This window comes from Podarcis tiliguerta, assembly GCF_965153285.1.
Source record: "Podarcis tiliguerta genome assembly, chromosome: 4".
NCBI lineage: Eukaryota > Metazoa > Chordata > Lepidosauria > Squamata > Lacertidae > Podarcis > Podarcis tiliguerta.
Genome location: NC_139537.1, coordinates 91,608,658 through 91,634,180, shown reverse-complemented (window position 1 = coordinate 91,634,180; position 25,523 = coordinate 91,608,658). Strand labels below are relative to the sequence as shown.

At 43.4% G+C, this 25,523-nt stretch overlaps 1 protein-coding gene across 2 annotated transcripts in view; it reads left to right on the top strand.

The window, feature by feature from the left end:
- Positions 1–25,523, top strand: part of ABCC4 (ATP binding cassette subfamily C member 4 (PEL blood group)) — a 158,618-nt gene that overhangs the window by 10,521 nt on the left and 122,574 nt on the right. For both annotated transcript variants that reach the window (XM_083435777.1, XM_083435776.1), the window contains exons 2-8: positions 7,319–7,429; positions 8,307–8,427; positions 10,151–10,369; positions 13,193–13,282; positions 13,969–14,132; positions 23,313–23,438; positions 24,417–24,666. In XM_083435777.1, coding sequence (XP_083291903.1) covers positions 7,374–7,429; positions 8,307–8,427; positions 10,151–10,369; positions 13,193–13,282; positions 13,969–14,132; positions 23,313–23,438; positions 24,417–24,666 — 1,026 coding nt within the window. In that variant the 5' untranslated portion in view covers positions 7,319–7,373. The remainder of the gene's footprint in view (positions 1–7,318; positions 7,430–8,306; positions 8,428–10,150; positions 10,370–13,192; positions 13,283–13,968; positions 14,133–23,312; positions 23,439–24,416; positions 24,667–25,523) is intronic.

Here is a 25,523-nt window from a genome sequence, read left to right as displayed (position 1 = left end):
GTCCAGTACACTTTATGTACACTCTGTTCCCCACATATAATCCATTGCCAAGAACTGTTGCTTAGGACAACTGAAAACATATGTTGTCCAATATATCTAACATGACTTTTCTCTTTTGCACACACATACATGGGTTTCCTTCCCTTCCTGATCTAGATGTTGCATGTGCTTTCAAGCCCACTGCCACCAGTCAGTACCAACTACAGGATATCCAGCAACAACAGGTCAGCACAATCTGAGCCCCAAGTGAAAAGGTGAAAAATGCCCCATATGCAGAGCAGCAGATACAGTATTTTTCGCTCTATAAGACGCACCAGACGACAAGACGCACCTAGTTTTTAGAGGAGGGAAACAAGAAGAAAAATATTCTGAATCCCAGAAGCCAGAACAGTAAGAGGGATCGCTGCGCAGTGAAAGCAGCAATCCCTCTTGCTGTTCTGGCTTCTGAGATAGCTGTGCAGCCTGCATTCGCTCCATAAGACGCACACACGTTCCCCCTTACTTTTTAGGAGGGAAAAAGTGAGTCTTATAGAGCAAAAAATACAGTAACTCAAGAAAGTTAGTTGAGCCCCACATGATGTGCACTATATTGTGGAGGAATTAAGCAGGAGGGAGACTTTCCAGAAAACACCCTCCCAGTTTAGAAATAAGAACATTGCACCTAAGCTTGAGAGGTGTAAAAAGAGTGCTGTAATAATATTAGTATTAATATTATTATTAATAATAATTTTATTATTTATACCCCGCTCATCCGACTGGGTTGCCCCAGCCCCTCTGGGCAGCTTCCAACACATATAAAAACATAATAAAACATCAAACATTAAAAGCTTCCCAATTCAGGGATGCCTTCAGATATCTTCTAAAAGTTGTGCAGTTATTTATCTCCTTGACATCTGACGGGAGGCTGTTCCACAGGGAGGGTGCCGCTGCCGAGAAGGCCCTCCGTACATCTGTATAAAACAAACCCCCATCACAGAAACACATATCCACCCAAATCTCTTTCTGAATTTCAGATAGTGGGCACTTGTCCCACTAGTAAACTTATACGAGATATTTTATTTATTGTATTTTTATCTTGCAATGTAAGTCTCAAGGACCGTGTTCACTGGAGTTTCCTGTGCTTGTTTTACCAACATCACGGCTCCTTATATGGTAGTGGACCTCAGCATCATCCTGCTTCCTCCAGCAATGCTACATGTGGGAAGGGCTCTGGTTTTACCTTCCTCTCTGGACCAGTTAAGCTGGGGATTGACTGGTGTCTCCCTGGCAACAGGATGTCCAGAGCTTGGGGGCCCTGTACCACCCTCTAGCATCTCTCCTGGTAATGGGGAACTTGTGGTCCTCCAGATGTCGTGGGACTCCAGTTCCCATCATCCACAGCCAGTGGCCAGGGATGATGGGACTTGTAGTCCAGCAACATCTGGAAGGCCACAGTTTCCCTCTCTCTGTACTAGAGAATAAAACGACCCTTGAGGAAAAAAAGGAATTTTTTTATATGTGGTGGACTTGTAAACGGGTAAAAGAGTATTGGGAAATGATCCATAATGAATTGGAAAAAAAAAATGTTTACAAGTACTTTCCCCAAAACCCCCCAAAGTCCATTCTGTTGGGGATAATTCAGACTGAAATTCCCAGGTGTCAAAAAAGGTTATTTATGTATCCATACTACTGTGGCCTGTGTTTTATTAGCCCCAAAATGGAAAACGAGCGAGGTCCCAACTAAAGAAGAGTGGCAACTTAAGTTGACAGAATGCGCGCAGATTGCAGACTTAACATATAGAATAAGAGAACAAGAAGAACATATCTTTAGAGAAGATTGGAAGACATTTATTGAATATATGGGAAATAACTGTGTACAGCTGAAAAAGCTGACAGCGTTAAGATAAATTCAACTGCGTAAATAAGTTATGATGGTTGTAATAATGGAATACTAAATGATATCGTTTCTGTAAAATATGCAGGGATTTACGATATTTAAAATGAACCATGGAAAGAGAAGAAGGGAAGTCATTGATATCTTAAGGACGTATAAATGAGAAAAATTAATAAAAATTATGTAAAATAAATAAATAAAATGACCCTTGAGAACAGAGAAGCTAGCCACCCACGATGAAGTGAAGTACAAATTGAATAGGCAGAATCAAGAAGACTGCATGTTAGCTAGTATTTCCTCGTTTTGTTTTATAAACCAGACATTTGTATATAAGTTTGGAAGTGGATGTTACTGTAAAGTCACCATGTTTATAGGCTGAAGTTTGGATAGTAAAACGTTGAAACAGCCCTATGTTTCCACAATCTCTCCCTTCACCCTGACCCTGTTGAATTGTTTGTTCTAACTCAAGGGAGTTACAGTGTCTGAAAAACAGCTCTCAAGGCTGAACAGTTCTCTAGGCGACCAGGCAATCTTAATACACTTTCATGACTGTGCAGCTTATTTTGTATTTCCATCATCCAAGGGTCAAATCCCAAATGATGTCTTTAATTTCTTTATATGAAGTATTTCTTTACTGCCCTTCTTTGAAAGATTACTAGGGCAGTGTTCAAAAGCGTGAACGAAATATTGTGCAGAACTTAAAATAAATACAGGCCCCATTTGCACTATTCATTTAAAGCAGTATTATTCTACTTTAAACAGTCATGGCTTCCACCACAGAATCATGGAAACTTCTAGCAACTCTCAGCATCCCTAACTAAAGTTCCCAGGCTTCTTTGGGTGGAAAGCTGTGACTGTTTTAAAGCTGTATAACGCTGCTTTAAATGTAATAGTGCGGACAGGGTCACAATTTTAAACCGGCAAGCATTTTAAAAAGGCAACACAGACACAAAATGCCAATAACCTAGAGGAGAATAAATAAAAAACCTCAAGAATTATCTACTATCTAAAATCTGTAGGTGAAGGTCTTCACTTGCTGCAGAAAATCTTGCAAAGTCGATGCCAGATTCACCTCGTTGGGGAGGTGATTCCAGAGTCATGGGGCCACTTTAGAAAAGGCCCTGCCCTTCGTGGAAGCGTTCTTGGAGCTGGTCTTCTCCAGGGGAGTTTAAGGCACAGACAAGCTAGTATGGGAAGAGTTTCTGCTTTAGCCATTTGGTTCCTAAGCTGTTGAGGACTTTAAAGGTAAGCCCTAGCACCTTCAATGGGTTAGCTTTGGAGCAAATAGGGAGCTAATGTAGAGCTTTCAAGCTACTTGTGATATGAACTATTTTGTAAGCTGATTTTTATAGAAAAAAATTAATCCCCAAAGATTGATTTGGAAAGTTGGCTGTGATCTGGTGGTGGTTGGGGCCACAGGCGCAAGTTTGCTTTGTGAAGTTTGCCCTTTATTCGGAGCTAAGGAATGGAGTTGGTTTTGTTGTTGATGATGCAGTTATGTGTTCTGTTGCTTTGTCTATCGGAGGCTGGCACAACTTCTGACCCACCAAGATGAATATGGTCTGCCTGCCAGATGTTTGACAGCACTTGCCTCTTCCCACCCAGCCCTTCAGGACTTGGCATGCGGTAAAAACCAGAGATTTATTAAACGCTCAGTAAGTGCTTTTGCATCACTGGTGGACCGTGTTTGGCTTGGTAGATCACACGTTTTGCAGGTCTGGTCTAGAAACTCCTCGCCATTTTTTGAAATGTTGCTGGGCTTACATACCGATCCTAAACATGCTTCCTTCGAAGGAAGTCCCAGCGAATGAAGCGTGCCTTTACTTTTTGATACCATGCTTAGGATTACAGTCAGCTTACACCTGTCCTTACAATTAGTGGCATTAGCATCCCTTGGTTACACTGAGACAGGCATCAAGTTAGATCTGAAAAGCATTCCTGTGCATCTTGACCAATGTTTTCCTATTGTGCGGAGCTGCTTTGATGACTTGCTGAAATCTGGCTCCTTGAAAGATGCACTGGGCAGACTTTTCTTATTTGAGGGTTGCTCTCAAAGAGCTCCGTTCCCACTTGTGACACAACAGGGCTGAAACGTGATTTCCGTCGCCGGTTGGACTTATTCTGGCAATGTGCAGGTGTCATCCACCTAGATCTTTACCTGGTCTTTGTCAAAGTATTCTGTGAATTTGTTAACTGGGGCAGTACATAGAGATAGTAATCTCTCCTTATCTCCCTGGTCTTCCTGATGTAGCGCTCAAAATGACTCTAATGTGAAGGGAGGGAAGAAAAGAAGGTGGAGCTGTCTTTCTAGACAACCCATTGTGTACAACACCAGTTGTTGCCGAGGTATATTTCCCATCATTTCTGGCCTCTTGCTGTGGCTAAAAGCAGGACCACCAGGTCCCCACCACTGGTGTTACTGGTCCCCCTGCTCCTTTTGGAAGAGACTTGCGAGGGAAAAGCACAAGTTCTTGGAAATTTCTAGGAGTGACCTGTAGGACAAGCTGCTAGAGGATTCATTTGAATGAAAAGCAGCATAGAAACCCAGTGGTACCTCGGTTTTTGAACGTCTCCATTGACGAACATTTCAGTTTTTGAACGCCATAAACCCGGAATTACTGTATTTTTCACTCTATAAGATGCACCAGACCATAAGACGCACCTAGTTTTTGGAGGAGGAAAACAAGAAAAACAATATCCTGAATCTCAGAAGCCAGAACAACAAGAGGGATCGCTGCGCAGTGAAAGCAGCGATCCCTCTTGCTGTTCTGGCTTCTAGGATAGCTGCGCAGCCTGCATTCGCTCCATAAGATGCACACACATTTCCCCTTACTTTTTAGGAGGGAAAAAGTGAGTCTTATAGAGCAAAAAATACTGCAAATGCTTTGGTTTTCAAACACGCCTCGGGAAGTCGAACATGCCACACAGCTTCAGCTGAGTACGAGATCCTGAGGCCTACCTGTCGGCTATTGAGTTTTCAGCTTTTGAACGTTTCAGAACTCAAACAGTCTTCCGGAACGGATTACGTTCGAAAACCGAGGTACCACTGCATAACATAATAAATCAATCCAAACCAAACCTTTGGCCTGCTAGGCCTCCCTGTTTGGCCTGCAAGGTTGTTTCAGCCAAGGCACAGACACTTAACATATCTGTGGGGGACAGGCATGATGTCAGGTGTGGAACAGGTAAAGGTGGGGCTTTGACAAAAGAAACTTTGCAGGATTGCCGGTGCTAGTTGGGAACTGCTTCAGGCAAAGTTTCAGTAAGTGTTTGGGAAGCCTTGCATACTCTTTTTTGACCAGGCGGTTTGATTTCAAACCATATGGGCAAGCCAGGGCACCTGATGTCTTTGTGGCATCAGGTGATTGACAGGTGGGTGACCCTGCCCACCTGTCAAGCTTGAACCGCAGGGGTGCTTGGAGATAAGGATCTGACCTGTCCGCCAGATCCAGATTCCCCACCTCTGATTTTTAGCGTCACATATAAAATTCTGCTCTTTGGTGTAATTTCAAGCTGCACAGAGCAATCCTTTGCATGGTTACTCTGAAATAGTACTTTGTTCTCCAATGCTGTAGACTGGTTACCTAAAAACCTCCATAGCTAAGGTTTAACTAAGCAATGACCTTGTCTTAAACATCTCTCATTTGAAAAGAAAAAAAAAGATTTTTTTCCCCACTCCCCTCTCCCCTTTGGGGCCCTCACATCTCTCTCTCCAGGTGAATGAGGCTGTCGGAAACCTTCCTTTAGTGTAAATATCAACCGGCTTTGTTTCCTTTAGTGTTTTGTGATAAGCACACACAGCTCTGTACAAAGAGCTCCACGTGCCCAACCAGCAGATGTTTGACTCTGGCTTGGGGAAGTCCCATGAGTTTGTGTTGAGCAGGAGGAGCCAAGCTGAAAAAAGCCTGGGGGAGCATTTCTGTTTAAGAGCGGACTCTGTGGCCTGCCTATTTCCCTTTTTAAAAAATGGTACGTGCATATGATGTGGCCAGTCTTGAGGAGGGGAAATCATTTCTGCCATTGGGAAAAACGACATCCTTCTTGAAGGGCTTGGCTACATTGGGGCTTAAAAATCTCGTTTTTCTCAGCTTTGAATAGGAGAAAGCAATAAAGCACCGCTAATTAATGAACGACAAAGGACCTCCGTGGTGGTTAAGTCCTTTGCAAAGCAATTGAAAGTCCAAAGGGCGCTGAGGCAGAGGGGTTTTAGACGACAAAGAGTTTCACAGAACCGAAAAAACCATTTTTGCGTGAGCATTAATGCTCCCCCTTCACTCCCAGCTTGTCTTGCCCTCAGGGTCAATGCGGGTTGGGAGAACAAGAGCAAAGTTGCCTAGAAATACCATCCTTAAGAAACCTGCTTGTGACATCAAAGCTCTCCCCTTTTTTGCCTTTTGTTGGCTTAATGGGTTAGGCAGTGTAGACGCCATATCATTAAAGTGTTGCCCCTCACCCAATCCTGGGAAGTATAACTTACCCTGCACGCTTATCAAACTACAGTTCCCACAATTCTGGGTTTTTTTTGTTTTTTTGGTGGGGATGTGTTTTAAAGGTATGGAGCCTGGCTTTTGACCACTTTTGCAACCAAGTGAAGGGTCATGTTAGAAACGCAATAATAATAATAATAATAATAATAATAATAATATAATTTTTATTTATACCCCGCCCATCTGCCTGGGTTTCACCAGCCACTCTGGGTATGTAAGCTGGATGTCAAATGGCTCCTTAAAACCGAGGTTACAGTCGCCAAAACAGAATGCTGTTTTGGAACAAGATGGCTCTGAAGTCATGTAGTCAAACGTCGGTCCCCGAATGCCTCTGTTTCGAAATGTTTTGGCTCTTGAACGTCGAAAACCCAGAATTAAATGCTTCGGTTATCGAACGTTTTTCAGAAGCTGAACATCCGACGCAGAGTGCAGGAAGCTCCTGCAACCAATTGGAAGCCGCGCCTCGGTTGTCGAACATTTTGGAAGCTGAATGGGCTTCCAGAATGGATTGTGTTTGACAACCGAGGTTTGAGTATATTTTTCAAATGATGGGCCGACTTTGATTGATTCTTTGTGGTTCAGATGAGCACCTTGAACAAGCTGAAGAACTTTGAGAGCTTAAAGAAGAAAAGTCACTTGATCCAGAATATTTGGAGCAATAATTGGCCCTGAGACTTTGAAAAGCTGGTGCCTCTGGATCACGTTTGTCAGTTTTGTTGAATTAATTAAGCTAAATGGTTTTAATTGGATTTTGAATAAAGGTGCAGTTAATTGTCACTGTTTTGAATTTTATTGTGCTATTGTCTTCCTTAGTATAATGCTTCCTTCCATATAATGCTCTGTATACTGAATTCCTGCTTTTATAATCATGTAAGCCTTAGTCCCTTAACAGAGGGTGTGTGTGTGTCAGAGAGTGAGGGAAATTGATGTGTAAAGCAATATTTTATCATTCAAACAGGTGGCTGAATCCTTTATTTGTTACCGGTCATAAAAGGAAACTAGAAGAGGATGATATGTTTCAGGTACTCACCGAAGATTCCTCTAAGGTGCTTGGGGAGGGGTTGCAGTGGTAAGTAGACAACAGAATATCAATGATTGTATTTGGATTTTTTTTTATTCTTTCACAGCATGCATCAATCTGAGAGGCAGTGTGGTGTAGTGGTTGAGAGCGGTAGTCTTGTAATCTGGGGAACTGGGTTCGTGTCTCCGCTTCTCCACATGCAGCTGCTGGGTGACCTTGGGCCAGTCACGCTTCTCTGAAGTCTCTCAGCCCCACTCACCTCACAAAGTGTTTGTTGTGGGGGAGGAAGGGAAAGGAGAATGTTAGCCGCTTTGAGACTCCTTAAAGGGAGTGAAAGGTGGGATATCAAATCCAAACTCCTCCTCCTCCTCCTCTTCTTCTTCTTCTTCTTCTTCTTCTTCTTCTTCTTCTTCTTCTTCCCCAGGTCAAGGATTTTTGAAATGTATGAGATGAGAAACCCTATAGTTACCAGCTTTCTGCTCTATCTCTGCATGGTGTGCTTGTATATTGGAGTTCTTGTGAGGCAAGACAGGTTTTTCAATGGCTCAAGTATCAGAATTGCCTTGGATTGCATTTAAACTGATTTCCGGCTTTCTCTGTGTTGCGGAAAGTACCGTAACCGTTTTGATAGATCTCTCAATAACTTTGTAAGTGCAGGCTTATTCTGACCTGTGCCTGTTTATAGGGTCGACTTGTCCTTGCAGGAAAAGCAAACAACTGACGCTTGACTGCTCTCATAAGCTCAGGAGAAGGCCTCTCTCTTTTCCAGCAAATTATCACAGTTCATCTTATGTTTCTGTACAGTTGATACATGAAAGCGATCATTTTGTGGACTGATACTTGTCTTTTCCTTTCTTTCATTTCCTTTCTCTCTCTCTCTGCCCCCCTCCCCTTCAGCATCCTTCACTCATGTTTTATTTTATAGGTACTGGGACAGAGAAGTGCAAAAGGCAAAAAAGGAAGCGAGGATGCCACATTTAACAAAGGCAATTATACTTTGCTACTGGAAATCTTATCTACTTCTGGGATTTTTCACGCTGATTGAGGTAACGCAATGAAAGAGATGCACTGTAAGATCATAGAAATCATAGAATCATGTAGATTTGGAAGGCGCTATGAGGATCATTGAGTGCAACCCCCTGCAATGCAGGAATAACAGGGATCGAACCTGCGACCTGGGCATGATCAGCACCACGCTCTGACCAGCTGAGCTGTTTTGCAAGGCAGAATTCGGTGTGGTGGTCCTTCTCTCTTCCTCTCCCTTTCCCTCAAGCCTCTGCTGCTGAAATCCCACCTCCCCTTTCCGAGCCTCGATACCCTTGCAGCTTTCTCTTTAAATGCGGAAGACAACAAATGGGCTAGAGACACTAGCCGCAAGCGGTACTCCTCTGTGTATTTTTGGTTTAGCGGCACTAATTAAAGCTGTTTTTCTGCCTTCAGGCAAAGCTGCAGGCTCAACTGACTTCAGTTTGGCTCCTCCGTTTGCTTGCTTTTTCTCTAGGAAGTGCCACATCCACACAATACCTTTAAAGTGCTATGATCCCACTTTAAACCTTTGTGGCTTCGGGTGGCTATAGTTTGTCAAGGATGCAGAGAGTTGTTAGGAGACCCCATTTCCCTTCCAGAGCAGAGTGGTTTTAGGAATCAGTCCTTCTTCTTAGGATACTGGGATTTGTAGCTGTGTGAGGGGAATAGGGGGTCCCCTAACAATTCTCAGGGACGCGGGTGGCGCTGTGGGATAAACCACAGAGCCTAGGACGTGCCGATCAGAAGGTCGGCAGTTTGAATCCCCGTGACGGGGTGAGCTCCCGTTGCTCGGTCCCTGCTCCTGCCAACCTAGCAGTTCCAAAGCACAAAGTGCAAATAGATAAATAGGTACCGCTCCAGCGGGAAGGTAAACAGCGTTTCCGTGCGCTGCTCTGGTTTGCCAGAAGTGGGTTAGTCATGCTGGCCACATGACCCGGAAGCTGTACGCTGGCTCCCTCGGCCAATAAAGCGAGATGAGCGCCGCAACCCCAGGGTCAGCCACGACTGAACCTAATCGTCAGGGGTCCCTTTACCTTTACCTTTAACAATTCTCTGCACCTGTAATAAGCCACAACTCCCAGAATTATTTTGGGGGCAGCCATAGTTGTTTAAAGTGGTATCATAGTGCTTTCAAGCTATAGTGTGAATGTGCCCGGTGACTTCAAATGCAGCAGTCATAGTGCTGAGAGTATGCCGATGTTGTCCCACATTTAGCCACAGTAGTCAGGTAGGTCCTCTATTCCCTTTATAGCCTGTAGTCTCCAAGAGGCAACTGATTGTGCCATTTTTGGTAGGGTGTGGACAGATGAGGGCTCCTAGACAGATTATTTTCAGAGAGCTAGTGTAGCACCACAGCTAACAGATTGCGCTATGAACCTGAAAGTTCCAGGTTCAAATTCTGGCATTGCTTTGAATTTTCCAGGTAAGCATCTTTCCCCCACAGTCTGACTCGCGCTTTTCAACTACACCATGGTGTCTAAGCACGTAGCAAAGCTTAGGTGCAAATGACCGGTGTAGGAAGGTAAAAAAAAAAATAGTCCCCATGTTGTGCAGAAACATGTTCTATTATCTACGAAACAGTGGACTAAGATGGTTTGATGTTTGCTGGTTAAGATGATTCTGCTTTTGAAGCAAGTTAAAATGAGACACTCTTCTCTTCTAGAGGAAGATTTCGCTATTATGATTCTGCTGTGTTTATTAAAAGCCTCTCCCTCCACCCCCGCTTTTCTCCCCACTCTTTAGGAAACGCTCAAATTAATCCAGCCTATGTTTCTGGGAATGATTATTGCTTATTTTGAAAACAATGGCTCGGATGTTGCCTTGAAATACGCCTATGCCTCCGCAGCTGCCTTGTCCGTGTGTACGCTGGTTCTGGCCATCTCTCACCACTTGTATTTTTATCACGTACAACGTGCCGGCATGAAGCTTAGAGTGGCCATGTGCCACATGATTTATCGCAAGGTGGGTAATATATTTCCTTTATCTTGGTAAACAGGGCGCTTAAATATGTGGGGTCTTGCCTGGCTTTGGATAGGCTGAAGCAACTCTGTCTTAAAACATATGCTTGAAGTTGATAGCATTAGGAACAGGGAGGAAAAAATCCATGGATAATATTTGGATTGTGATTAGGTTTTGTTTTATTTGACTTATTCTGCACTGGATCTTTGTTCAGAGATGAGGCTCTGAGGGCTGACTTTTTGAAGCAAAACACTGCAAGCTGGAGAGGCCTTGGCAGCCATTATACACACTTCTCAACCTTTACAGGAACATACCAAAAGAGGCTAAGAAGAAAGATTTAACTGTCAAGGTCCAGGAATGTGGGCTGATGCTGGGAGGATGAAATACAAACCCAGGGTAGTAGTAATTCAGTTTCCCGCGGCTTCTTGTTTGTGACATGGTGGGCCTAAATTTTGTTTCCATTCTTGCCCTTGAACTCAGGAACTTGAACCTTCACTCCCCACCCCAAATGTCTCTGACGAAAAATTTCCTCCTGTATTTGCAATATAAGACATGGGTAGGGCTGGGCGATATATCGTCCAAAACCAGTTTGAAGTCCATATTGTGATATCGGTTTCATAATTTTTGACCTGGCAATATATCATGAATCATGAGATGTGTTTTTGTGCTATGCAAAAATCAGAATGGGGGAAAATCAGCAAAGCCAGCCAATTCCTCTACATAATTCTATCCTTATTTCAGACGTTATGATATATCAATATATTGCAATGTTTAGGTGGTGGTATGTTGGTGTTGAAAACCAAATATTGCCCAGCCCACATGGGTGGACTACATTTTCTTTTCCCTGTTAGTGGCTGCATTCCCTTGGGGTTGCTCTGTTGGGGTCAAATGTTGATGGTTAAACCAGCAGTGGCCAGGACCAGAAGGGGCTGGGGCCGTTCTTTTTCTCTTTCATGACCCACCTAGCAAGTTGCTGACAGACGGACCGATCGCTGTTGTCTGAACTGATCCCTTGCAGATCTTATAAGGTTGTCCCAAGGTAAAGAGATATTGCTAAAGATCTAGGACTGAATTAAAATAGCATGGTTTTTTTTGGCAAAGAGATTGGAAAATTGGGATGGAACACACTTATGAGTGAAAACATGGGAAATTGGTATGGATTGGAACTGGACCCACCCATTTTCTAATAGTTTTGCTAACTGGTCTTGAAGGGGGCCAGACTTTGGTCCTTTTTATGAGCCCTGAAGCAGGGTAAAATCCAGCTGTTTACCTAGGCATTGCTGTGATCTATGGTGGGAGATGCTCTCCCCATGGAACCAGTTTATCATGATTCATGTAAGGTGCAGCTAGCTAGCAACTTAGGCGTGTGTGTGTGTGTGTGTCTGTCTGTCTGTCTGTGCTGGGTTGGAACCATAGTGTATGCATGTGTGTGTGTGTGTGAGCTGTGTCTCTAGTCGTCTTGGTAAAGCTGCATTTGTTTTTAGTGCATTTGCTGATACCTGGGAAATCATCCCTTAGGAGTTATCTTGTAATGGAGTAAGCACATGGCTTTCTTGTACATAAACATATCTCCGAGGTATTAATTTGCTGTTCCAGATGAGATAACTCAAGTCTGTTATGGGATTTAATAAAATAATAAAATAGCCTTTACATCGAACGCTGCTTGTGGAGAGTAAAAACCAGTTTGGTGGGGAAAAGACAAATGGGCTTGTGTTGTGCTCTTATCTCTTTATTTTTATGTTTTCTGTTTGATCTTCCCACATTGCAGAAGTCCTGGAACACACTAAGCATGGGTCTTTGTCAAACTGTGTATGGGGGGGGGGGTTTGTTTGTGGGGAGTAAAGTGGTTGCAATTTTCTCCGCTTCCACCAGCACACTGTGTGCTCACCATTAAACCGTGGTTAATCTTGACCATGGTTTAAAGTGACGTGTGAGAGGCATTGTTATGTGTCGTTTGAGGTTGGAATTGGTTTTAGTTTAGAAAAAAAGCTTTTGGATAATGATGAGATCAGGGTAGTTTATGGTGCGTCATTTGAAAGATATAGGTTTGTCCTTGTGAGTCACGTTGCCTCACTTTCAGATTGTTTGGAAAAAGTAATGTTGACAGGATGTGTTGGAGGAATGATGCTGATTTATAAAACAGTGGTGTTTTGATTAGAAACCTCAAAAGACCAGGATCTGGAAACAGTGAATTGTGTACACAGATTGGCTTCCATAGTTGGCCTGGAAGTCAAGGACTATTGAGTACAAGGTGTTCCTCAGTAGAAGGTCCCGACAATGCGCTGCAGCATAGATATGCACAATAAGAAGCTCTGTACTTAAAATGTTGCCAGTATTGTCATGTGAGAGGTACAGGAAGAGAAACTGGCTTCATTCCCAGTCCTTTACTTTCTCTAAAACAAATCCCACAGAAATCCTTTCATAACAGTAGAAACCTTCAACACTTACGTTCTTCTAATGCAGAAACTTATCGCCCATGTATGCTTTGAAGATACACCTGTTTACCCAGGCATTCTCTTAATCTTTTGACCTGTGTCTCACGTTTTAATGGGATTGTTTTGTGGCTTATTTAAATTATGGATGTTTATAATACCTGTGCAATTGGTCTTTAAACCCGTAAACCACTTAGGAGCCTATTTTGGCGGTTTATAAGGACAAAAGAGCTTGCTTGATAAGCCAGAGCCTCATCTAGTTCAGTATTCTTGGGGTTACCAACCAGATATCTGTGGGGAGCCTGCAAACAGAACCAAGTCTGGAAAATATTGTGAATAAAATACCCTACAATGCAACTAGAGAAATTAGACTTCTCTCTCTCTTTCTCTCTAGGCACTGCGTCTGAGCAATGCAGCCATGACAAAGACTACAACGGGCCAGATTGTAAATCTTCTATCAAATGATGTGAATAAATTTGATCAGGTAAGGCCCAGTATTGATAGTGTGGAATTCAGATAGTGGTTTGCTTCGGGGGAAACAAGCCACAATCAGGTTTATTTCTTCCGTACTCTAGGAGGGATTAGTGAATCGGGAGTCATTGGCATATTCACAGTAAACCACCCATCACGATTTAACCTGAAGCACCCAGTGTCATGACAGTATTGAGCACCCAACTCTAGGGGTGCTTTTAGCACCATGTTCTTTTATATGGTGAACTCTCTTCTGAAGAATGGCTCACAGGGAGGGCTTGTCCACACTTCTGTTTGCGCCATGCCTAGAAAGCATGGGTCCATATTTAAATATGCTCTCTGTTCCTGTTTTTGAAAATGATGATGATGATGACGATAACAACAACAACAACAACAACAATAGAAAGCATGGGTCCAAAAGGTTTCCTCCTTCCTTGTCCTATTCGTTACCTATGGTGCTGAATCAGAGCAAACACCAATCTGGAGGAAGCACTCTTTTTCCCCTTTCAGTTATTATTATTATTATTATTATTATTATTATTATTATTTATTGTTTATTGAATTTATATACCGCCTTGGGGGGGTCTCAAGGCGGTTCACAGAATAAAATAAAGATATAAACCCACAAAATACATAATAAATCACACTCTCGGTTCTAATAGCTGCTTTGAGTAAAGTTGTGTGTTTCTGTTTCTGCAGGTGACTATTTTTTTGCACTTCTTATGGGCCGGACCCCTGCAAGCAATAGCAGTAACGGCGCTTCTTTGGCTTGAAATTGGCCCCTCATGTCTTGCGGGAATGGCTGTTTTAATTATTCTGCTTCCTCTGCAAAGCTGCATTGGGAGGCTGTTCTCATCGCTGAGGTAAAAGCATTTGGCATCTCGTGATTTTTGTTTCAGAATGTTTAAAAGATCGCTAGAAAGAAACCTGCCAACTTCATTTTTGTTTTGTTTTGTATTTTGTTATGTGCACATTTTTACATAAAGTATTGAAAAAAAAGGAGTGTGTTCATTCAGTGGAAAGAACAGAAAGCACTGGAAGTCCTTGCTTGTATGATACAGGTTTTGGTTTTTTGTTTTAATCTTCATGACATCTTGTTTTTGGATTATTTGCTCGGGCAATCAAGAGTAAGGAACCTATTGCATTAGGGAGGGTTGCAATTTTTAACTTTTAAATTCAAAAAATGAGGGATGCGAAAAGGTTATAACATGATTTGGGAATTAAAAAAGATAGTTTGGTTACCGTATTTTTCGCTCCATAGGGCGCACCTGACCATAGGGCGCACCTAGTTTTTAGAGGAGGAAAATACGGAAAAAAATATTCTGAATCAAATGTTGCACTAAACTATTTAAAGCAGCAAAGCGGGCGGCTCCTGTCCACTTTGCTGCTTTAAATTGAGCCTCAGAGGAGGGTAGGAAGGGGAACCATGGCTTATCTAAGTCCAGTTAATAATGCTGAGCCTGACTTATGGCCATCAAGATTAGCCTGGCCGTCTCAGTGGAAATCTGAGGAGGCTGGGGTGGACTTTCAGTGGTCAAAGTGTGGTTGTGTCTTCCTGCCCGGCATCTATTTCCTGCCGTCTTTCCCCCTGCACCCTTGCACCCTGCTTAGAGGGAAGGAAGCGGAGCCATGGATCCTCTGCTCGCAACTGCAGTGGATTCCCTCCACTTTGAAGCAGGAAAGTGGGAGAGGAGCTGCTTACACAAGTGTAAGCTCCTCCCCTCCCACTTTTCTGCTTCAAAGGGAGCCCAGGAGAAGGGAATCCGCTGCAGCCACAAGCAGTGGAGGATCCATGGTCCCTTTCCTTCCCTCCTCCGTGATTGCTTTGAAGCAGGATAGTAGGTGAGGAGCTGCTTACACAAGTGTAAGCTGCTCTGCTCCCCTCCCACTTTGCTGCTTCAAAGGGAGCCCGGGAGAAGGGAATCTGCTGCATTCGCCAGCAGAGGATCCATGGTCCCCTTCCTTCCCTCCTCCGTAGTTGCTTTGAAGCAGGAAAGTGGGAGAGAAGCTGCTTACACGAGTGTAAGCTGCTCCCCTCCCACATTGCCGCTTCAAAGGGAGCCCGGGAGGAGGGAATCTGCTGCAGCTTCCCCTACTTCCCGCAGAAGCCGCGCGCTCTTTAAAGGGGCTGCGCGGCTTCTCCTGGCTTTTCTGGGAGGTGGGGGGATTCCCCCACCTCGTAGAAAAGCCTGCAGGAGCCGCACAGCCTTTAAAGAGGGCGCCGCTCTTGGGGGCTTTTCCCCCAGGAGGGAGAAGGGACTGATGCGGCCAGTCAGTCCCTTCTCCCTCCTGTGGAAAAGCCCGCAAGAGCGCACGAAGCTTGTGTGCGGCTCTTGAGGGCTTTTCCCGCCTGCCTCCCCCCTGCATTCGCTCCATAGGACACACACACATTTTCCCTTGCTTTTTAGGAGGGAAAAAGTGCGTCCTATGGTGCGAAAAATACGGTAAATTGATATATTTTATTCGGTAAGTAAACTGTTTGTAAAATTGCACAGAAATCGGTGATTGCCCAAGTACTTGCAGTTATATTCTACATTATTTATTTATTTATTTATTTATTTAGCATTACCCAGCATTTTCAGAATGTAAACTAAACATTCTTTGGTTTTTCCAAGAGCAGCGTATGTGCTTTTAAAATCAAACATAGATTTACCAAACTAAATACTGTCCGATCGCAAAAATAATAGCAGGTTTGAATTCCCTCACACCCAAAACCACGTTTATAAGACCGCTTACGGAAGAAATTTGCAAACTTGAGCTTTGACCGCCTAAAATGACATGCTCTGCCATTGCATTCTCTTTTGGTTGACGTGTCTGCTTTAAAAGGCATTAAAGAAAAAATGTGGCAAATTCTCAGTTACTGCATTTGTTGAGGTTTTGAAAAGACAAATTGCTCAGTGGTAAGCAGTGGCGTAGCGTGGGGGGTGCAGGGGGGGCCGGCCGCACCGGGCGCAACATCTGGCGGGAGGCGCGCTCGCACTCGCAGCTCTCTGAGTGCTAAAATCCACAGGTTAGGGGGCGCAAATTACTTGCCTTGCCCCGGGTGCTGACAACCCACGCTACGCCACTGGTGGTAAGGCCAATTATTATTATATTTATTTATTCATTCATTCATACATACATACCCCACTCACCTGGCTTGATTTCCCCAGCCACTCTGGGTGGCTCCCAATAGAATATTATTAATTAATTAATTAATTAATTAATGTGATAAAACATCAAACATTAAAAACTTCCCTAAACAGGGCTGCCTTCAGATGTCATCTAAAAGTCAGGTAGTTGTTTATCTCCTTGATATCTGATGGGAGGATGTTCCACAGGGCAGGTGCCACTACTGAGAAGGCCCTCTGCCTGGTTCCCTGTCACCTCACTTCTCGCAGTGAGGGAACCGCCAAAAGGCCCTTGCCGCTGGACCTCGGTGTCCAGGCTAAATGATGGGTGGAGACGTTCCTTCAATTCAACAAAACTAGTGACTTCCCACTCACCCAACAGCAACATTTATAACCCAAATTGCATACAATTGCGTTTTAAGGTTTGGGCACTATGTATTTAGATTCTCAATTTTATCCCTCCAACAGTTCCATGAGGTAGGTATGGAACTTCGCCACGGCAACTTCAGTGAACATTATGACTGAGTGAGGGATTTTTCTTGGGTCCAGCATTTTTTCAGCCAAATGTCAGTATACAAAAAAAAATGTGATTTTTTTTTTTTTTGCCGGGCTTCTTAAAACCCTGTGAGGTTTCCTTGTTGCAGAGGGAATTCCAGAGTTGTGTAATATTAAGTTTTTAGGTATATAAAGGTTACTCTAAACTTCAGAAAGGAGCAGGGGTGACTCAAAATAGTTTTGAGGAAATAAATTTGGGCCCTGCCCGCATGGTGTCCCTGAGGGTATCTTTTACTTCCTTCTACAAATGCAGCCAGCATATTCATGCCAATAGGGGAAAGTGAAGTTCTGTACTTTGAGAGGAAGTGTCAGAAGGGGAGAGGACTATGGAGGCAAGGACCAGGAAAATATTTGAGAAGAAAGAATGGTAGCTCCTGGTGTACCTTCTTAATTAATGTTTTTTATTTTTATTTTTAGTATACCACCCTATACCCACAGTTCTCAGGGTGGACAAAACCACAATATAAAATCACTGATAATACACAATCAAAACAAAAACAATTCAATTCAAAAATCCTCATGAAAATTCATCAGCCTTGCAGTATGAATTTCTCCTGATATGCAACTTTTTATATTCAGCTTTGGATAATGTATACGTTTTTCTGCGAGCAATTTCCCCTAATCAAATGGATTTTTAATGTTATTTCACTAAGATATGTACGTCTTTATGCACGCTGCCTCCTAATATATGCATTTTTGTAAACGTCTTTGGGTTGGAGGACTGCATCACACAATTCAGATTATTTTAAAAATTCCAAGGGCATGGTATTATTTGTGTACTTTGCTGCCAACCTTTAAGCTGCTTCAGAAAGGATGGCAATGGCGCCCACCTGAGAGGTGCCAGAACTGAGTTCTGACTGAAAAAAAAACCCTGGATAGCCGAAAAAACTTTCCCTCATTCATTCATTCAATTTATATAATTTATAGCCCACCTTTCCCTCCATCGAGCTCATAGTGGCTTTTGTGCTATTTCTCTCCGGTGCTATTTTTCCAGAAAAAGAGGTACCAGAACTTACTATGAATACATGCTCTTATCATGGCAGTGGCGCACACTTGAGACATGCCAGAACAAAGTTCCTGCAAGTTCTGGCTTTAAAAAGCCCAGGTTCTTTTCCATCCTAATTTAATTCCCACAACGACCTTGTGATGTAGGCTGGTCTGAGTGACTGGCTCAAGGTCACCCATAGGTGTATTGGAACAGCGTCAAAAGCTTAAATGATTCTCTAATCTTAGGTAAACATTTCACTAAACAGTTATTCATTAGCATTTGTACATTCTTTCCACTTGGAAATAACCTATGGATGTCTGCGGAATAACCATTAACCATTTTGGGGCCCATATATATATATATTCTGCCCTATGCAGAATCCATCTCTTCACACGTTCCAAACTCCTTCCAGTTCATAGAAACAATAAAGAAGCAAAACCTACAACCCAATGACCTACTTGTGAGCTTCGATGTTGTATCTCTCTTCACACAAGTGCCCATTAATGAAGCCTTGACAGCCATTCAAAACAAATACAATCCCCCCGAATACATCTTGGACCTGACCAACCACTGCCTAACCAACACGTACTTCATCCACAATGGACAAAGATACAAACAGATAGAAGGAGCACCTATGGGATCACCCCTCTCACCGGTCATCGCTAACCTGTACATGGAACACTTTGAAACCAATGCTTTAGACAAGTCAGAACACAAACCCAAACTTTGGCTCAGATATGTTGACGACACCTTTGTAATTTGGCCACACGGGAAGGAAAAACTGGATAGCTTCCTCACACATCTCAACAGCCTACACCCCAAAATACAATTCACTATGGAAATAGAAGCCAACAACCAACTTCCCTTCCTTGACGTCCTAATCTACAAAAAACCTGATGGCTCCCTAGGACACACTATCTACCGGAAAAAAACACACACCAACCGCTACTTACATGCACAATCACACCACCACCCTGCACAAATAAACTCCGTAGCCAAGACTCTCATCTCCAGAACCAAACGCCTGGCTGACGAAGACCACTTGACAACTGAGTTACAGAATCTCTCAAATGTGTTAATTGCCAATGGATACCAGCAAAACAGGGTTACGAAGCTAATCCAAAAAGAAACACCCCCCAAAAACCAAGACACAGAAGAAAACAATGGCATAGCCCTCCTTCCTTATATCAAGGGCACTACAGATAAAATTAGCAAAATCCTCCATAAACACAATATCAAAACAGCCTTTTGCACCAACCAAAAAATAGCCAATATCCTCAGAAACCCCAAGGATAAAATTCAGTTGGAAAACCAAGGGGTCTATGAAATACCCTGCAAAGTCTGCCCAGCCACGTACATTGGACAAACAAACAGACGAATAAATGCACGGATCGCAGAACACAAGAATGCCGTCAAAAAAGAAGAAAAAACTTCCTCCCTTTTCCAACACATGAAAGAAACAGGACACGAAATTAATTTTGCAGATTCCAAATTGCTCTTTAACATGGAACATCACCACAAGAGAATAATCATGGAAGCCATCGAGATAGAGAAACACCCTCACAACATGAACAAGCGTGACGACACATCCCGCTTGCCAGACATCTGGAAATTAGCCCTCCCCACAAAATCTGACACCAGATCCAGAGGCACACAGAACGCCATCACCAATCAACCACACCAGACCCAAACCCAGACCCTCTCCACAGATAAATTACAGACACCATCCAGTAGCCAAACCAGGGTGGCACCTCCGGATGCTGCACCCCCCTGCAATCCCTACACAGATCTGGCTGGCACAGGCCACAAAACCACAGCTCGCCCCTATACACGAAGCCAAGCCAGAGCACAACCAAGTGCAGTACAGCCATCTTCTCAGAAAAACTCTTCACAAAGTTCAAGAGTTCAAGACACGAAGGCTTTAGCAACTAATCCACACCTAATGACCCACCTAAGTGGGATTCAGGAAATCACTCAAGAAATCACCCAAGATATCCCTCAAGTAATTAAGGAACAAAAGAAGAAAAGGCACACTAGCCTAGGAACCTCCTCTCTGCCCAGAACATTGGAGGCTATACACCACACCTCCTCAACAGTATTTATAGGAACTCAAACACTGAGATCCTGCTCTGTTCCAGTAACAAGAAGCCGAAAGCACCAGCCTGAAGATGACGAGTGAGACCTCGTCGAAACGTCGCCTAGACACCCCAACTTTTACACGGGAAGACACCCGAGGACACCAAAACCTGCATTCCTGTACCCGTGAAAATCTACGAAAGCAAATATCTCACCTCTACGGGGAGGAAACCTTCCAGCTGACAAGAACCTACGAGAAACTAGAAATCCGAAGAGCCACCATCTTATGTGATCTCTTGTTCCTACGCAACTGCCGAGACAACAACTTAATTCCCACATGCTTCCAACTTAAATTCCACTCTAAAACCCCAGCTACCGAAAGGATCCTGAAACGAACTGAACTATCTCTAATCAGAAACGAACTACACAAGAAAAGATACCTACTAAACCAAACCAACAAAGATCTACTCACTCTTCACCTCAAACTCTGTAACAAAATCCACCCTGCACTCTGGGACAAATGCAAACAACTAGCCGTCTGGAGAGCTGAAACGGAGACCTCACACAAGACAGACACACACACCAACAAACTCCACAAACTAGAGAAACGCCAGAAGCCCAGCCACCCTCCACAACAACCCATGAAACAAACAGTACATAACATATCAGACAGGATCCTCACCTCAACTGAAACCAAAGTACTCTCCAAAGGTTTCAACTTTGCAGTCGCCCCGAGACGCATCCCCACGGAAAACATCATATGCGGAGTCGAAGCTAGCCTAACCAAAATCAATCCAGATGAAGCCAATAAAATCAGACTTGAAGTCACCAACATCCTCTGCTCCAGCAAACCACCCAGAAGCAATTTACACAAAGAAGAACAGAAAGCACTCACCAACCTGAGGAAAGACAACAACATAATCATTCTCCCAGCAGACAAAGGTAATGCCACTGTTGTGATGAACACATCGGACTACCAAGCAAAACTATCAAATCTACTCCAAGACCCTACCTACCAACCTATAAAAACAGATCCCACCACCTATCTGGAAAAAACCACCAAATCCAAAATAAAAGCCTCTCCTATCAGTGAAGAAATCCAGCTAAGAATCATCCCCAGAGAAAAATCATCCAGATGCCCCAAACTCTACGGCCTCCCCAAGATACACAAAGAAGGAACACCACTCAGACCAATAGTCAGCTCCATAGGCTCACCTCTACAAAATCTCGCTAAATTTCTCGCCAAGCAACTTCAGCCCTATGCAGAATCCATCTCTTCACACGTTCCAAACTCCTTCCAGTTCATAGAAACAATAAAGAAGCAAAACCTACAACCCAATGACCTACTTGTGAGCTTCGATGTTGTATCTCTCTTCACACAAGTGCCCATTAATGAAGCCTTGACAGCCATTCAAAACAAATACAATCCCCCCGAATACATCTTGGACCTGACCAACCACTGCCTAACCAACACGTACTTCATCCACAATGGACAAAGATACAAACAGATAGAAGGAGCACCTATGGGATCACCCCTCTCACCGGTCATCGCTAACCTGTACATGGAACACTTTGAAACCAATGCTTTAGACAAGTCAGAACACAAACCCAAACTTTGGCTCAGATATGTTGACGACACCTTTGTAATTTGGCCACACGGGAAGGAAAAACTGGATAGCTTCCTCACACATCTCAACAGCCTACACCCCAAAATACAATTCACTATGGAAATAGAAGCCAACAACCAACTTCCCTTCCTTGACGTCCTAATCTACAAAAAACCTGATGGCTCCCTAGGACACACTATCTACCGGAAAAAAACACACACCAACCGCTACTTACATGCACAATCACACCACCACCCTGCACAAATAAACTCCGTAGCCAAGACTCTCATCTCCAGAACCAAACGCCTGGCTGACGAAGACCACTTGACAACTGAGTTACAGAATCTCTCAAATGTGTTAATTGCCAATGGATACCAGCAAAACAGGGTTACGAAGCTAATCCAAAAAGAAACACCCCCCAAAAACCAAGACACAGAAGAAAACAATGGCATAGCCCTCCTTCCTTATATCAAGGGCACTACAGATAAAATTAGCAAAATCCTCCATAAACACAATATCAAAACAGCCTTTTGCACCAACCAAAAAATAGCCAATATCCTCAGAAACCCCAAGGATAAAATTCAGTTGGAAAACCAAGGGGTCTATGAAATACCCTGCAAAGTCTGCCCAGCCACGTACATTGGACAAACAAACAGACGAATAAATGCACGGATCGCAGAACACAAGAATGCCGTCAAAAAAGAAGAAAAAACTTCCTCCCTTTTCCAACACATGAAAGAAACAGGACACGAAATTAATTTTGCAGATTCCAAATTGCTCTTTAACATGGAACATCACCACAAGAGAATAATCATGGAAGCCATCGAGATAGAGAAACACCCTCACAACATGAACAAGCGTGACGACACATCCCGCTTGCCAGACATCTGGAAATTAGCCCTCCCCACAAAATCTGACACCAGATCCAGAGGCACACAGAACGCCATCACCAATCAACCACACCAGACCCAAACCCAGACCCTCTCCACAGATAAATTACAGACACCATCCAGTAGCCAAACCAGGGTGGCACCTCCGGATGCTGCACCCCCCTGCAATCCCTACACAGATCTGGCTGGCACAGGCCACAAAACCACAGCTCGCCCCTATACACGAAGCCAAGCCAGAGCACAACCAAGTGCAGTACAGCCATCTTCTCAGAAAAACTCTTCACAAAGTTCAAGAGTTCAAGACACGAAGGCTTTAGCAACTAATCCACACCTAATGACCCACCTAAGTGGGATTCAGGAAATCACTCAAGAAATCACCCAAGATATCCCTCAAGTAATTAAGGAACAAAAGAAGAAAAGGCACACTAGCCTGGGAACCTCCTCTCTGCCCAGAACATTGGAGGCTATACACCACACCTCCTCAACAGTATTTATAGGAACTCAAACACTGAGATCCTGCTCTGTTCCAGTAACAAGAAGCCGAAAGCACCAGCCTGAAGATGACGAGTGAGACCTCGTCGAAACGTCGCCTAGACACCCCAACTTTTACACGGGAAGACACCCGAGGACACCAAAACCTGCATTCCTGTACCCGTGAAAATCTACGAAAGCATATATATATATATATATATATATATATATATATATATATATATATATCCATCCATCCTAGAGGATGTTTTTCGTAAAAAAGACAAAAACAAAAAGCTACAAATGGTTTGATTGCAACTTTAATAGTTTCCTCTTGAAATTGCAGGAGCAAAACAGCAGCCTTCACAGATATAAGGATCAGGACCATGAATGAAGTCATCAGTGGAATGCGGATAATTAAGATGTATGCTTGGGAAAAGTCATTCGCTGATCTTGTGAACAACTTGAGAAGGTAATGTTGAACGCTTATCCAAAGTTATGGACAGGCAACCTTGCCACCTTCTGGTTTGCTTAGTTTTTTAGTTTTTAAAAAAACAGCAATATAGCAGTTTAATGATATGTCTTCTTCCATGTCTCAAGAAAAGATTCCAAGAATTTTTTTTGGAGGACATAAAACAATTATCTTGATGTGCCTGAATAGCCTGTTTTTTTCTTGCTTATGCAATGGTAACATATATTTCTGTAAGTAGTGGTGATGTAATAATAATTAAGGTTGCTGTAGGCGGTAACTTACACATATCACCGTCTTTAAAACCTGAGAGAATTACAAAGCAGGACACAGTGTATTTTCAATTTGTCATACCCTGAGACCTCAAAAATGTGCTCCAAAAGAGCAATCCTATATATTGTATAAGCTATCAGGTATTTTCATAGAATCATAGAATTGTAGGGATCGTGAGGCACCATTCCCTCTTTTTTTAACCTTTTTTATTTTTAAAATTAGAGATGTATATAAATCCAACCACAGGAAATGAAACCTTGCTCCTGCTATATTCTTTCTCCTCTCTTGTTTATTACTAAATGCAATTAGAAGAACAAAAGGACTTCGAATGCACTTTTCTCTAGATTGATTTATTGTGGTGTGTGTTTAAAATACGTACGTTTCAGAAGATCTCTTTGTGCATTGAATATACAGTGGTTCCTCAGGTTACATACGCTTCAGGTTACACACTCCGCTAACCCAGAAATAGTGCTTCAGGTTAAGAACTTTGCTTCAGGATAAGAACAGAAATCGGGCTCCGGCGGCGCGGCGGCAGCAGGAGGCCCCATTAGCTAAAGTGGTGCTTCAGGTTTAGAACAGTTTCAGGTTAAGAATGGACCTCCAGAACGAATTAAGTACTTAACCCGAGGTACCACTGTATTGTTATGTGCCATGAAAATAAATACTTATTAATTGACTCTGTGTTATTATTACTATTATTATTTTCAGGAAGGAGATCTCCAAGGTTCTCAAGAGTTCTTACCTTCGGGGAATGAACCTGGCATCTTTCTTCGTTGCCAGCAAAATCACCGTGTTTATGACGTTCATGACTTACGTGTTGCTGGGCAATCAGATCTCCGCAAGTCGGGTGTTCGTTGCGGTGTCTCTCTATGGTGCCGTGAGACTGACAGTTACTCTCTTCTTCCCCGCGGCTGTTGAGAGAGCGTCGGAAGCAATGGTCAGCATCCGCCGAATCAAGGTATTGTGTAAGAAACAAAACCGTATGTTCTCTGGATATGTTTACAAATCCACAAAACTGCCAGACCACCTTTTTTTTGCAAGTCTCCCTCCTGTATCTATGTTAGCCCTTTGTGAGGCCAACTACTCTATTCCGAACTTTAAAATGGGAAGAGTACTGCTGGTGGTCAACAAAAGAGGTTCAAAGACTCTCTCAAGGCAAATCTAAAAAAATGTAGTATAAACACTGACAACTGGGAAACACTGGCCTGGGAGCGCTCCAATTGGAGAACAGCCTTTACCAAAGGTGTCATGGGTTTGAAGATGCTCAAACTCAAGACAAAAGGGAGAAATGTGCTAAGAGAAAGGCACACTTGGCTAACCCTCACCACGGCCAACTTCTGCCCAGAAACCTGTGTCCCCACTGTGGAAGGACGTGTGGATCCAGAATTGGCCTCCACAGTCACTGTTAAAACCATGTTGATGGAAGACAATCTTCCTTGGCTACAAGTGGTCGCCAGAGAAGAAGATGTTAGTCCTTTGTGGCCTCTTAGAGAGAGGAAGCACACAAACATTTTGTCAGCATTTCTTGCCAATGTACTTGTCAGGATCAGCCCACCAGTCCACCAAATTTGATAGGGCCACGCACCTGCCAATCTCACAATATTGCTGTGGCAACAAGCGATTGCGTTGTGCTGCTCGCCGGTCAAGTACCAGCCAGCCGGTTGGCTGTCAGGCGCTTGGGAACTACAGCACAAGGGATGCTTTGAGAAGTGCTAGGCGGAGGGCTCACGTAGCACTTCTTTCTCCCCTCCCTATGGTGGCAGGGAGAGAAGAAAAATAAGCCTGCATTTTCCAAACTTGGAGGAAAAAGGAGCT